The sequence below is a fragment of the Thermobia domestica genome, chromosome 8 (genome assembly GCF_964235325.1).
Source record: "Thermobia domestica chromosome 8, izTheDome1.hap1.1, whole genome shotgun sequence".
Classification (NCBI taxonomy): Eukaryota; Metazoa; Arthropoda; class Insecta; order Zygentoma; family Lepismatidae; genus Thermobia; species Thermobia domestica.
This window is the reverse complement of record NC_137461.1, coordinates 9,174,653-9,187,371: the sequence shown is the minus strand read 5'-3', so window position 1 is coordinate 9,187,371 and position 12,719 is coordinate 9,174,653. Positions and strand designations below refer to the sequence as shown.

Here is a 12,719-nt window from a genome sequence, read left to right as displayed (position 1 = left end):
TCTCCTTCTCACAATATATGCCCCTTACAACTGTTTTATTTTCTATCAGATTTCGTAATGGCCATTTTTCTGATTCTTAAATTATAGCAATTTACCAAAAATGATATAATTTTTTATAATTGTCGTATCGATATGAAATAAAGTGTTGAATTGAATTGAATTGATTTTAAGTTTAATATTCCGTTCAGTAGCGAGGCTATATGAGTCGTGGGCTCTGAATAACGTGGAATCTGAACCATGTAAGCTCCCACCAAGAATCAAACCCACGTCTCCCATGTGAAGTGTTTAATGTTCAGTAAGATTAAAAAGGGATTTGTTATGTATTTTGAGAATACATAGTCCATTAAAAATAAGTAATGGTTTCTTTTTGTAACAATATACTTGCATTTATTTTTACAATATTACTTAGACATAAAAACTAGATAATAATTAGAATGTTTCTTACAGTTAAGAAAGTGGATAGAAATGTCCCAAAAATGCTGAAAATTATGAGTATTCATTTTTTATCATTCTAGCTTTAGATCTTATCACATCTTGATAAATAGAGCCAGCCATCTTGTTCGATCACTAGCCTGCGATGGTTCTGTTTTCCAACATTTGATGATGGATTCCTATGTACCTTGGTGTGCTTAATCCAAAAAGGATCACGTCCATCCAGGTTTGTTTCCATCAGGTCAGATTTTTTTTTTTTTTTTTTTTTTTTTTTTTGCAAATGGCAATGTACCAAATGTAGTATATGTCGAAAAATATCAAAAGTATGCAACATAATGACATAGTCGGTTTGTTAAGTGACACACGTGGTATTGTGCGGCTTAGTAATAGAAGAAAATAAAATAGAATAGAAACACTCACGAGGTTAGTGTCCGCGTTTCTTTAGACCATTCATGGTATGTTTCTGGCTTTTCCGCGCTTGATCTTTTCTGGGTTCATCTCGGTACAATATCCAGCAATAGTACGCCATCATAGTTGTATTCCATCGTCCTTGATAACGCTTTTCAATTTCTTAGATGTCGTAATGAAATCTCTCACCCATCTCTTCACTTTCAGCACCTAGATTGTCTGGAAAGTAGTCTTAATGGGAAGTAGGAAATGAACCTTCGAGCTCACGGAACAGCCCAACTTTTCATACTTCTGCAGCATACATCAACCAGAGACTTGAAATTCGGACCCTTCTCGTTGCTCCGAAATTGGTTACTACATCTTTAAAGGCGACCCAGGCTTATTTTTCAGCAACCTACATATGTTGTTCAAAATGTATTAGCAGAGTTATATAATGTCCGGACCCGTAAATACATCCTTTTTTAGTTTTGCTATTGAGAAGGCTGGAAATTCGGTACACATATACTGCAAACATGTACTATAATTGTTAAGGCTTTCATAAATTGCTTCATGAAAGCCTAATTTGATATGTAGAGGTGGCAGGAAAACTTTCGTCACCACGATGAGAGGTTTCTTGAGTACATTTTTACTCCAGGTTCCAATGCCACACGTTGTGGCCAATCTTTCCGCTTCCAATGATTGTCCCTACTCTGCATTTCCACTGCCAAAAAAAAAAAAAAAAAACACGGAATCTTTGTGTACCCGACTTTTGATCGCGGAGGATATGTACGAACGGCTGCACCAGCACGAACAGTTGCAGTGTTCACCACGTTTAATAACGCAAATACAGCCATCTGCCGGTTTGTGTTGCTAACGTTTCGTTTTCATCATAAACAAACAGATGGAAGCATTTCCTATGTCCTGACATATGTCCGTACGTCTCATGTTTGTGATATTTTTCTGCCATATACTATGTTTGTTATATTGTCAATTGCAAACAATTCTGACGTGATGGAAACAAACTGCGGTCATTTTTGGATCAAAAGCACCAAGATACATAGGGATCCATCATTCAATGCTGAAAAGCATGACACAACCGAAATATTGCAGGCCTGTGTTATCGACGGAATTAAATTTTATATTTGCTTTAAATATACTTAAATTTTAATGTTTTGCATTCATTATATTTAGACATTATGCATTTGAAAATTTTAATTTATTTATAACATCGACGTGTAAAATAATATGTCGCCTTTTCTCAGGACAAGAAGGACCTTCATCTTTGGTCCCTCAAGGACAGGAACCTTTGCAACCTGGTAAGAAATTTTATATTGAGTATGAATTCATTAATATAATTATTTAAATATATAATGTTTTAATTTCACGTTGGTAGTAAATACCATATCAAACGTCTAGAGGCAAAGTTTTTTTTACTAATAGCTGCTTGATCAAAAACATCTCTTGGCTTACATGCCCGCCTCAATTTCCTTGTTAGTAGAAAAGTTAAAAATACAAAAATTAGAGGGGATGTTTATCATTGAATTCGAAATAATATATTGTATATTGTATTATAAATGTTTCATTTATAGTCCCAACATACGCTTTTCTTATGGAGACACGAAGTATAAGCTACTTTACATATTATAAAAGTAAATACTTAAATTATTAGCATACACTAGGATTAAATATGGAGAAAATGTAAAGGCGATGAAAAACCTGATGTTTCATCTTTTAGGATCCACGATCACAAAGTTGTCATATTGATTACCTAACCTATCATTCATTATATATTAACCTATTATCCACCAATTATGCAAGCTGATACTTCCTTATATTGTTAGAATGTTGTTCTATAGATTCTGGCATTGAGTATTAACTGAATTTTTTTAGAAAAATGTTCTACACTATAAATTGTTACAAAATGTGTGTGTTCTGATAAGTTATAGGAACAGCTGCTGCTGGGAATGGAATTATAATGACAAATCACTATATTTCATTAGATGTTTTATTCTATTTGTTCGTATTGTAATTTAAAGGATGGAAAGCGGATGTTTAACAGCATAATGATTTTCTTAGGAAAGTCATAATTGTAAATCCTGATTGATATTCACACATTTTCAAACGGCAATAATAATTTTATTAAAAAGACGCTATTTGTGATGTCCGTTAGGATAAGAATAAGAATATGTGACTGTATCTTGCAATATCCCCCAAATAATATGTATCCAATATGTGAAGAGTATGATTTTGGAAAACAATGGCATACGTAAAATGCTGTTAATAGAATTTTCTCTTCAAAAATTGTAGAACAAAGTAGTCTCCGTATGTTGAAATTAATCAAATGTGAGACATCTGTTTAACAAAGAGATTGGCCGAGATAAATATGAAGGAGAATGCCTTCAAGAAGAGGAAAGGAAGCATACCTCTAGTAAAATGCTATAAGTGCATAAAACACTTCGTCAATTTTCTTTTATTCTCTTTCCCAATGTCCTCAACTATACAGTGATGCTCCAAACATATTTATTTAAAGAATGTTCCCACATTGTAATTTCACAAGTAACAATAAACCAAAGAGGGCATCAGTTCTTGGAAGAACAAATCCATTGACATCCTGAATACCCAGCTCAAGTAGTAGAGCGTTGGCGTCGCATTCGGGAGGTCGTGGTTCGATTCCGGCTGCCGACCATCCTGACTCGGATTTTCCTCAGTCCTACCAGGCAAATGCGAGGATGGTACCTACTAAAGAGGCCCTGGCAGATACCTTCCCAAATCCTTTCCAGTCTTATTGTTGCTGTTATATATAAAGTACAAAATGGCCTCTGAGCTGTATCTGGTAATTGTTAAATAAATAAATAAACTAATTTGAATGTTTACTGAGATTGTTTCCGATATGTAATCAATCAGAGTTGGTGCCTATACAACATCTAGTGCATCGTGACGGGGACATATAGCCTCGTTGCTGACGTCCCCATTACCCCCATTCATTCATTCACAATATCTAGTGCACTTTCATTCGCAACATTGAGAAAGAAAGGTAAAAACACGATATGGGAACTGTAGAAACAAAAAACAAATTAGTAACCTATAGAAAGTATATACTTTGAAATTTTGAAGAGATGTTTGCACAAAACTATGTATACGCAACTTTGGTGGATATAGTAGACTAAGTAGGATACATTCTGATTCTCACACTTATCAAGACTAATATTATTTTAACATGATGTTTTATAGTAGTAAACGAAAATGAAGATATTTTCTTAATTTGGAAATCGGTCTAGTAGAGTTGCTTTGACAGGAGTTTGCGGAAACAAGAGATTAAGAGTAAAGTATTTTTTAAAAAAACGATTGCTAAAATCGCTACTATTTCTAATGAAATATGTCGAAGTTTGCTGTCATTAATGTAGGCACTTTTACAAGACAGGTTGGTGTGATTACTGTAGCTGTTAACAAACAAATATTTCCACCATCACCTGGCAAGGAAATTTAAATATAAGGATTAATCTATATATATATATATATATATATATATATATATATATATATATATATATATATATATATATATATATATATATATATGTTATGGTGTAAGTAATAAAGAAAGATTTACACTATAAAATTATTATGTTTTCTAGAAGTTTATTCGAGAAATGACAAGTAAATCGTTAATACATCATAGGTATCACTATCGTACCTTTTTAATATTATTTTTGGCATTGTACTAGAAACATCTTCAGGTGTACTAAGCCAGCTTAAATTCGCAGATTGGATCACTATTATTGTTAAGAGATAAATAATTTTACATCTATGCAGTAAAATGTATTATTGAGGGTTATTCTTCGTTTACAACAATTATGAAAGTGGAACAAATTCTTATGTTCCTTGAAATGAGAATAATGAGAATTCATTCATTTTATGATTACATCACTCGACGTGCATTACCAATCTTTTGAAGTAACTGGTTACCTTTACTTTTGACGTGATGAATCGTAATTTTATTGTTCTTGTCTCACAAAGTTGTTTGATAAGTACATCAGTACATCTTTATAGCGATTATGTTTGTAGATACTCTGTATTTAAAAATTTTTATTTGTTAAAGAAGGTATTGATCTACAAAAGGAATGTATATTTTAGGACAGGAAGAACTATCACCTTTCGTTCCAGAAGAACAGAAACCTGTACTACCTGGTAAGAAATTTAAGTATTATATATAAATTGTAAGTCCACAATTATCTAGTTTCAAACACTTGCATTGCACACTAAATATCAAGTACAACATCAAGCTTATACATACGAATTTTTATCTACTTCTAGGTGCTCCACCAGAAACAGTTTCAGCTGTTCTTGGTCAACCACTATATCCAGGTTAGTTAATAAGTATCCACAATATGATGAAGTGGATACTTTTGTAAGTAGATATACGATGAATTATGTATACAGAATTTAATTTGCCTTAAAATTCAATTTCTTCACGAAAAATGATAATGCAAGTACTTTATCGTATTTAGTATGAATTAGCTAAAGTAATTACCTAAGATTTAACATAAGTGGAAAAAATAAGAGCCGTGAGAAGTCTGTTCACAAATGAACTAGAAATATAGGCATGAATTTTCTGGTTGTTGCGTAAATCATGTATAAAATGAAATGAATTGATAACTAGCGATGAAAGTAATTCAAATTGGAAGATATTCATCTAAAAAGCAGAACATAAAAGCCTGAGTACCCACTAATTCAGTAGCTAATTTTTTGTTATTCATCATTGTATCATAAATGCTAGTATTAAATCAATCCAAAATACCTAAATTAAATTAATAATACTTTACTGTGTTATTATTTCATAGACATGCAATTTTAATGTTGTTTTAATGTAACTTTCAAATGTCATGTTCTTAATATTAAGTATGTATTTTCTTCTAGGCCAAGAGGGACCGTCTCCTATAGCTACTGAGGAAGAAAGACCTGTGGTACCTGGTAAAGAATCTAAATATAATAATCACATGAAGAGTTTTAGTTAACAAGGAAACTAATTATTTTATAAACATCTATATAACTTATTGAATTTAATATAATTTCCATTATAGAATTCACCAATATATTTTCAATAATGTAGATAATTGGCTAGCGGCTACGAAGAAATGAAATGTTTTGAAATGAAATCTATCAGTTTAACGCCTCATGAATGTGCTCTATAGACTGAGGAGACGAATGATTAAGACAAGTGAAATCTGATGGGAAAATGGTGGAATTAGAATATGAGATAAATTTGGAGTACCGCGAGAAAACCTATAGATACGGTTCTGTCCAGCACACGCTTACTTAACCGAGGATCAAAGCAGAGGCACCACGCACCAAGAGAAAGCACTTTACTGCTGAGTAATCGTCCCCTCAATGTAGTGTTTTATTCAACAAACAAAGATATAGATTCTCCTGTGCCAATAGTGCGGGCAGATATTCACGCCACTCCAGCGTCAACGACATTATCATGAGGGCACTAATTTCAGCGTTCCTTTTATATGTGAACCGTTGGGATGCAGTCGTGCAGACGGCAAGAGGCCAGATGGTATGACCCTAATACCGTGGAAGAAAGGAAAAGCACTTCTATGGGATTTTACTTGTTCCGACACCTTCGCCCCTTCAAATTTACATTCTTCCTCAGCACAAGCTGGCAGCGTGGCTGCTCGCCGAGAAACAGAAAAACGCAGGAAGTATAGCAATTTACTCGACAAATATAATTTTGTCGCTATAGCTATTGAATCGGGTGGTTCATGGGGTCTCGAAGGCCTTAACTTTATAAAAGAAGTTGGTCACCGCATTTCTTTATCGTCAGGAGATGCTAGAGCAACCTCTTTTCTACTGCAACGCATCAGCATGGCAGTACAAAGAGGGAGCGTTGCATCAGTTTTGGGAACGCTACCCTCTGGTAAGGAACTGGAGGAGATCTTTTGTCTGTAATGTCGGCGAAGTTTGAGGATGCTGTTGCGAGGCTTATGTTATCAAAATTATATTTGAATTTTAAGTACCTTTCCAATATGTATGTTTGTTTCTTTGTTAAAGTCTATTGTTCTTTTTAGCACCGAGGCTACATGTGACGAAAACCTATAGTAAAATATAGAATCCGAACCACTAAAATACAAATATAATGTTGGAGATTAAATAATGTGTTAAATGTATATTTTATGACTTTTAAAAATAGAAGTAGTTAATGATTTCGTTTTGTATACTTTTAGGACAAGAAATACCTTATCCCACAGTTGTAGAGAAGGAAATGCCTGTACCTCCAGGTAGGAAATAAAATGCCAAATATATTGTAAAATAAATATAATGATTTAAATACAAGTTTGTAGTAAGATGGTTTCAAGAGAAAGAAAGTGTACATTATATATAGACAATGATATTGTATTCCAACTATAAATAACATTGATTTATTTTATTTGGGTTCAGTGGCATATACGAAATTTCCAACTATGTGTTTATCAAGTGTCAATACCCAGGACCATTCAAGAACTATAAATATTACAAAAATAAACTAATTTCAATTGTTCAGTTAGGAACAGAATATCAGTTCTATTTTACTCAAAAGAAGTAAGTCCCTTGACTCAGTTTTCTTCGAAAGTAAGATTGTCTGAACTATAATTTGAAGAACAGCAATGTTTCTTTTCAATTATAGGCGGACCATGCTAACATTGCAAAGATTAGTTTCCGAGATTTCCGAGCTTATATGTTCATTTATATTTTTTCAAACGTAAATGATTTGAAGGATAATGAAAAATAGTACAAGAAAAGAAGATTTACCTAATCAACTGTCTTCAGCAACTAATAATAATCTGATTATAGGAAGAAAGTTGAAAGCTGTTTTACAAAGCTCATTTAAGTGCAGACACACTCACACACACATCTGTATATATTAAGGTTCGGTCATAGGCAGTATGCATTATTTTTACAAAAGATTTCATTAATGTTCGAATGGATTGAAAGCAGAGCCAGTGCAAGGGTAGCCCCCAAACAAATATAGGCTATTTGGAACAACAGCAGTAAACACGCGACGAGAAATTGGTAACTGTGTTCAGTACAGATGTTTCGGATAGTCATGATGTCACTAGCTTAATTATGAGCTGCACACAGTAGTACGCTATGAAAGAAGGAGGTACTACGTGATGGAGATTGTGCATGTGGAAAAGATGGAGAGGGAGGTGGGCAAGCACAAACGAAGGAGTCCGAGGTGAGGAACTAGTACTAGCACATGCGACAGTACAATAATTAAACGGTAGGAGTGTGAGAGAAAGCCGTAGCATGATGGCCCGCACAGACGAACACAAATGATTCTTTAAAGCTATTTCGGTGTAGGACGTCATATGTGTGCAGGGAACGTAAAAACTGATACGGCTAAGAAAGATAGCTACAAAGCCTCTTGATTATCGTACAGAAAAAAAGGCGAATACGTTTGGTACACAACACAGAACAAAGCCATTAGACACTGCTCATAGAACAAACCCAAATAAACTCTACCATGTAAACATCGTAAATGTACTGTACATTAAACCTATAAACTGTACTTACTATGTTCAAAATGACGCCCTTTGGCGTCGATGCATGAATAATGGTGACAGGGAAAATTTTGTAGTACACGCGCAAACAGCTATGGAGTGGGTCGGATGATGTCACCGGGAGTGAGGAGGTCCTCTTCGATCTCTACAGGAGTTTTGTAGACAAGGCGTTTCATGTAGCCCCACAAGAAGAAATCAGGTGCGGTGAAGTTCGGCGAACGAGCGGGCCATTCAACAGGACCTTCTCCATCTGATCCACCTATATAGGAATCTTTCATCGAGCTAAGCAAGAACAACAGCAGCAAAGTGGGCTGGCGCTCCGTCATGTTGAAACCACATCTGCTATCGAACAACAAGCGGGACAGTTTGTAATAGTTTTAAAAGCGTATGCTGCAGAAACACCGTGTACACTGATGCAGTTAAGGGTGGAAAGAAGGAGGGGCCTAATAAGTAGTCACCAATGTTTGCTCAGATGTTCACTGCAAATTTCTCTTGATGTCTCCGTACAATTAATTGTTGCTATTGGGTTTCCGGCGGCCCACATGTGACTATTACAACTATTAAGGAACCGTCTCTGGTGAAACAGGCATCATCGGTGAACAATACTGAGGCATGAAACCGAGGATTGGCCACACAGCGCTGCACAAGCCATTCACAAAGTACGACACCAGAGTCGAAATTAGTGCACTCAGTGTTTGCATTCTTTCTGGATGGTAGGAATGCAATTCCTGTTCATGTAGTATTTTCCACAGTACTGTGTGCCACATGCATGTCATGTGCTATGGTCCGATAGCTTGTTGAAGGTTGCTCGTCCACATGCGGAAGCAACTCTTCTTCGAAAGCAGGCGTCATGACAGTTCTGTGTTAACCGCGGTATTAAAACTGTGGTATTGAAATTGTCCCGTTTCCTGCAAGCGCTGGAAAACGCGCGAGAACATGGAACGCGTGGGATGTCTTCAATGCTGAAATCGTGCACGATATAACCTCTCCTCTTAAAGGCTGTTTCCGTTGGCCATTCCATACTTAAAAGCCATACCTCCCAGTTCGTCAAACGTAAACTTCATTGCACTGAAAAGATAATTCACACGAACCACAACCTGATGAATACGACACGAGTCTATCAACACTAACCAACTCAAAAAACGTTTTATCAGCCGCATTTAACAAAACATCTCAAAAACATCTCACATGCGACTGAGAGCTGATACGGTACATAAAAGAATCGAACTGCAGTAGAGAGGCCGTGATTATATTACTGTTATCGTTGGTATCAACCGGTACGCCGTCTACAGGCTTTTTACTTCCCCTGTGTTCACAGCTATTACGTGTAAGAAAATAACTACATCACTTGCTTTTATCGATAGACACGATATAAGTCGTGTGTAACTTTTGTGATACATTAACATAATTTCAAGTAGACCAATATGCAGCTAACAGAATCATTTACGTTCATCTGAGCGGAGAAATGGAGTGCGTCGGTAGCTGTGGGTCACGTAAGACAAGTTTGAGCGTGGATCGGTGGGTTTTGCGTCATTTCAATGATCCACTAAAACTTAGGTCCTTCTATGACCCAAAAATGACAACGTTCTAACACTAACCAGAGAAAAGACGCAACCATAAAGAATCCTCACCCACCACGACAACTCACCAACTAGTATATTAACTTCGTGGGTCAGACTGGGTATGGTGGGTGGGCATGTTGGGTCAGAGTGGATCGTGAGTCAAGGTGTGTGATGGGTCAGTGGGTCGTGGACACGTTTTTCTTGACCTACTACATCTTTGCGCAGTACATTTAGTGCCGTCCTGCTACGGCTTTCTTTCACACTCCTACCGTGTAATTATTGTACTATTACATGTGCTATTAGTAGTTCCTCGCCTCGGATTAATTCTTTTGTGCTTGCCCCTCTCAGTGTCCAGTTTTCACACGTGCACAGTCATCAACACGTACGTACATCTTTCTTTCACAGCATACTACGATGTGCAGCTGATAATTGAGCTAGTGGCATTATGACTATCCGAAACATCTGCAATGAACACAGTTACCAATTTCTCGTCGCACGTTTGTTGAAGATGTTGTAGAAGCTATATTTATTTGATAGCTACCCTTGCACTGCCCCTAGTTTCATCCTATTCCAACATTAATGAAATCTGAAGATAAAAAGAATGCACACAACCTTTGACCGGACCTTAATCCGACATTTTCTTCTCGAGTTTTGACCACTTTTGTACCTTTGCGACAAATTGTCGGCGGCCCGTATCTGCAAAACGACGCATTTCCGGATACTAATTCCGATTCTTAAATTGCTTCTTTTGGCTCCATCTTTCATCTCTCTGAGTTTTGCACAGCATTAGGGGAACACCCTGATATATATATATATATATATATATATATATATATATATATATATATATATATATATATATGTGTGTGTGTGTGTATGTACGTATATATATATATATACACTTGTATTTTCATTACCATATTAATTGTTAAAGATAGGAGCAAGGCAATACAAACGTTTTACTAGTGTAAGGAAATGGAAGTAAAATTAATGTGCAAGAAATTAGACTAAACTAAATTTTGAAATAAATAAATTACATAAGAAAACACTCAACAGGCACATTCACACCACCTTATCGGACTCAATACAAAAGCATTTAACCCGTAACATAAATTGTAGGCTATATATACACACATACGTAATTTTACTGTCAAAACTACGAATCGTAATTGCCGACAACTTGCCTCACTTCCTTAGTTAAAAGAATCAAACTTGAAAATAAATGATAAATTGTCCTATTGATTACTCTTTTTTCTTTGAAATCGCTCGACTCTCTTCTCTGCAATTAACCTGCGAATGAAGGTCACTCCACGCTTCACGTTTTTAGTGCTGACAAGCAGCGTTGCCAAATCTGCGAAAGTTAAAAAGCACTAATAATCTACTATTTTTACTTTTCTTTTCCTATTGCAGTTATGTTTAAGTAAATGAATTTTAAACGATTTCTTTCTTGGGAAAGCTTTTATATATTACTCAGTCTTTTAACTGTAATTATTCGTTAAATTCTCCCACCAATGAATTACTTTGTACACACATTAATCTTTAAGGCGTACTTGACAGAAGTGATAGACTACTCGGTGTGCCATCTACGAGGTGCAGGCAGAAATAGTTCGAAACATTATAAGTTTTTCTTCTAGTATGAACTTTTCAATATTGTCCTGGGTATTTTTTTATTGTGTCCAATTCACCTCTTCTTCATAATCATGTTTACATGGATTTCAATTGCTTTTCTCCAATCTTAAGTAATGAAGAAACTGCAAAATGGGAACTATTTTATGAATATTGATACCCCAAAGGATATTCTGAACAACAATGATGTCCACCGAACTGAACATACCATTGTGCTTCAAAATAAAAATGCCCAACTGTAAATAAATGAAAAAAAATCCGCAAATCCTTTTACCGAAAGAAGCGCGTAACTTTTTGATCAGGTTTATCTGAAAAACTGCTGCATCGCAAATTATATCAATCCACCTAAAACATTAATTAAATTTGTTGTATCTTTTTGGGAATGATACAAATAAAGCGATTAAGCTATAATTGAGATTTGTGATTGCTGTGAAGATCTGAGAATTTATACTCCGTTATTATTATACTTATTATTATTATTATTATTATTATTATTATTATTATTATTATTATTAGTAGTAGTAGTAGTAGTAGTAGTAGTAGTAGTAGTAGTATCAGGAACAGCAGCAGGAGGAGTAGTAGTAGTAGTCACGTTGTAACCTGATAATATTTATTTATGTAAATTCATTCGTATATTTCCTGTGATCTTATACTACCAATTCTACAGCGATTTTTAGATTTCTCTTCTTGTTTTAGGAGGATCAGTACCATCACCCATTACTCCAGAAGTAGAGAGACCTATCGTTTCAGGTAGGAGAACATAAGGAAATACACATATGATACTCTGAACGTAAATGTTAATGCAAGTTATTGTAGTACTTTGGTCAATCGTTTCATAAATATAAAGCAGAAACTTAAATTTTGTACTGATTCGGAAATAACTTTAGAAATGATATTTTCATACGGTTCGTCTTCATGATCCGATATATGTTCAGCTGTATTTGACTAACATCAATATTCGAACTGGATAACTCTTCAAATAAAGACTAACACTCAACTACTTATAAAGTAAACCTATAATACATAAAATATTTCTTTCTTCTAAGACAGTAATGTACATAATACATCTTTCTATTCCAAAATCGATGCTAATTAATTTCTTCATACTTTTACTAGTCCTTACGTCCAAGTACTAATTTTGAATAAATATCTTGTTTTAATCTTAAAG

The 12,719-nt window shown here is 35.0% G+C and overlaps 1 protein-coding gene across 1 annotated transcript in view; it reads left to right on the top strand.

The window, feature by feature from the left end:
- Positions 1–12,719, top strand: part of LOC145692677 (uncharacterized) — a 1,521,027-nt gene that overhangs the window by 542,755 nt on the left and 965,553 nt on the right. Inside the window, exons 135-140 of the mRNA XM_081768059.1 lie at positions 2,082–2,135; positions 4,954–5,007; positions 5,134–5,184; positions 5,737–5,790; positions 7,047–7,100; positions 12,248–12,301. Coding sequence (XP_081624185.1) covers positions 2,082–2,135; positions 4,954–5,007; positions 5,134–5,184; positions 5,737–5,790; positions 7,047–7,100; positions 12,248–12,301 — 321 coding nt within the window. The remainder of the gene's footprint in view (positions 1–2,081; positions 2,136–4,953; positions 5,008–5,133; positions 5,185–5,736; positions 5,791–7,046; positions 7,101–12,247; positions 12,302–12,719) is intronic.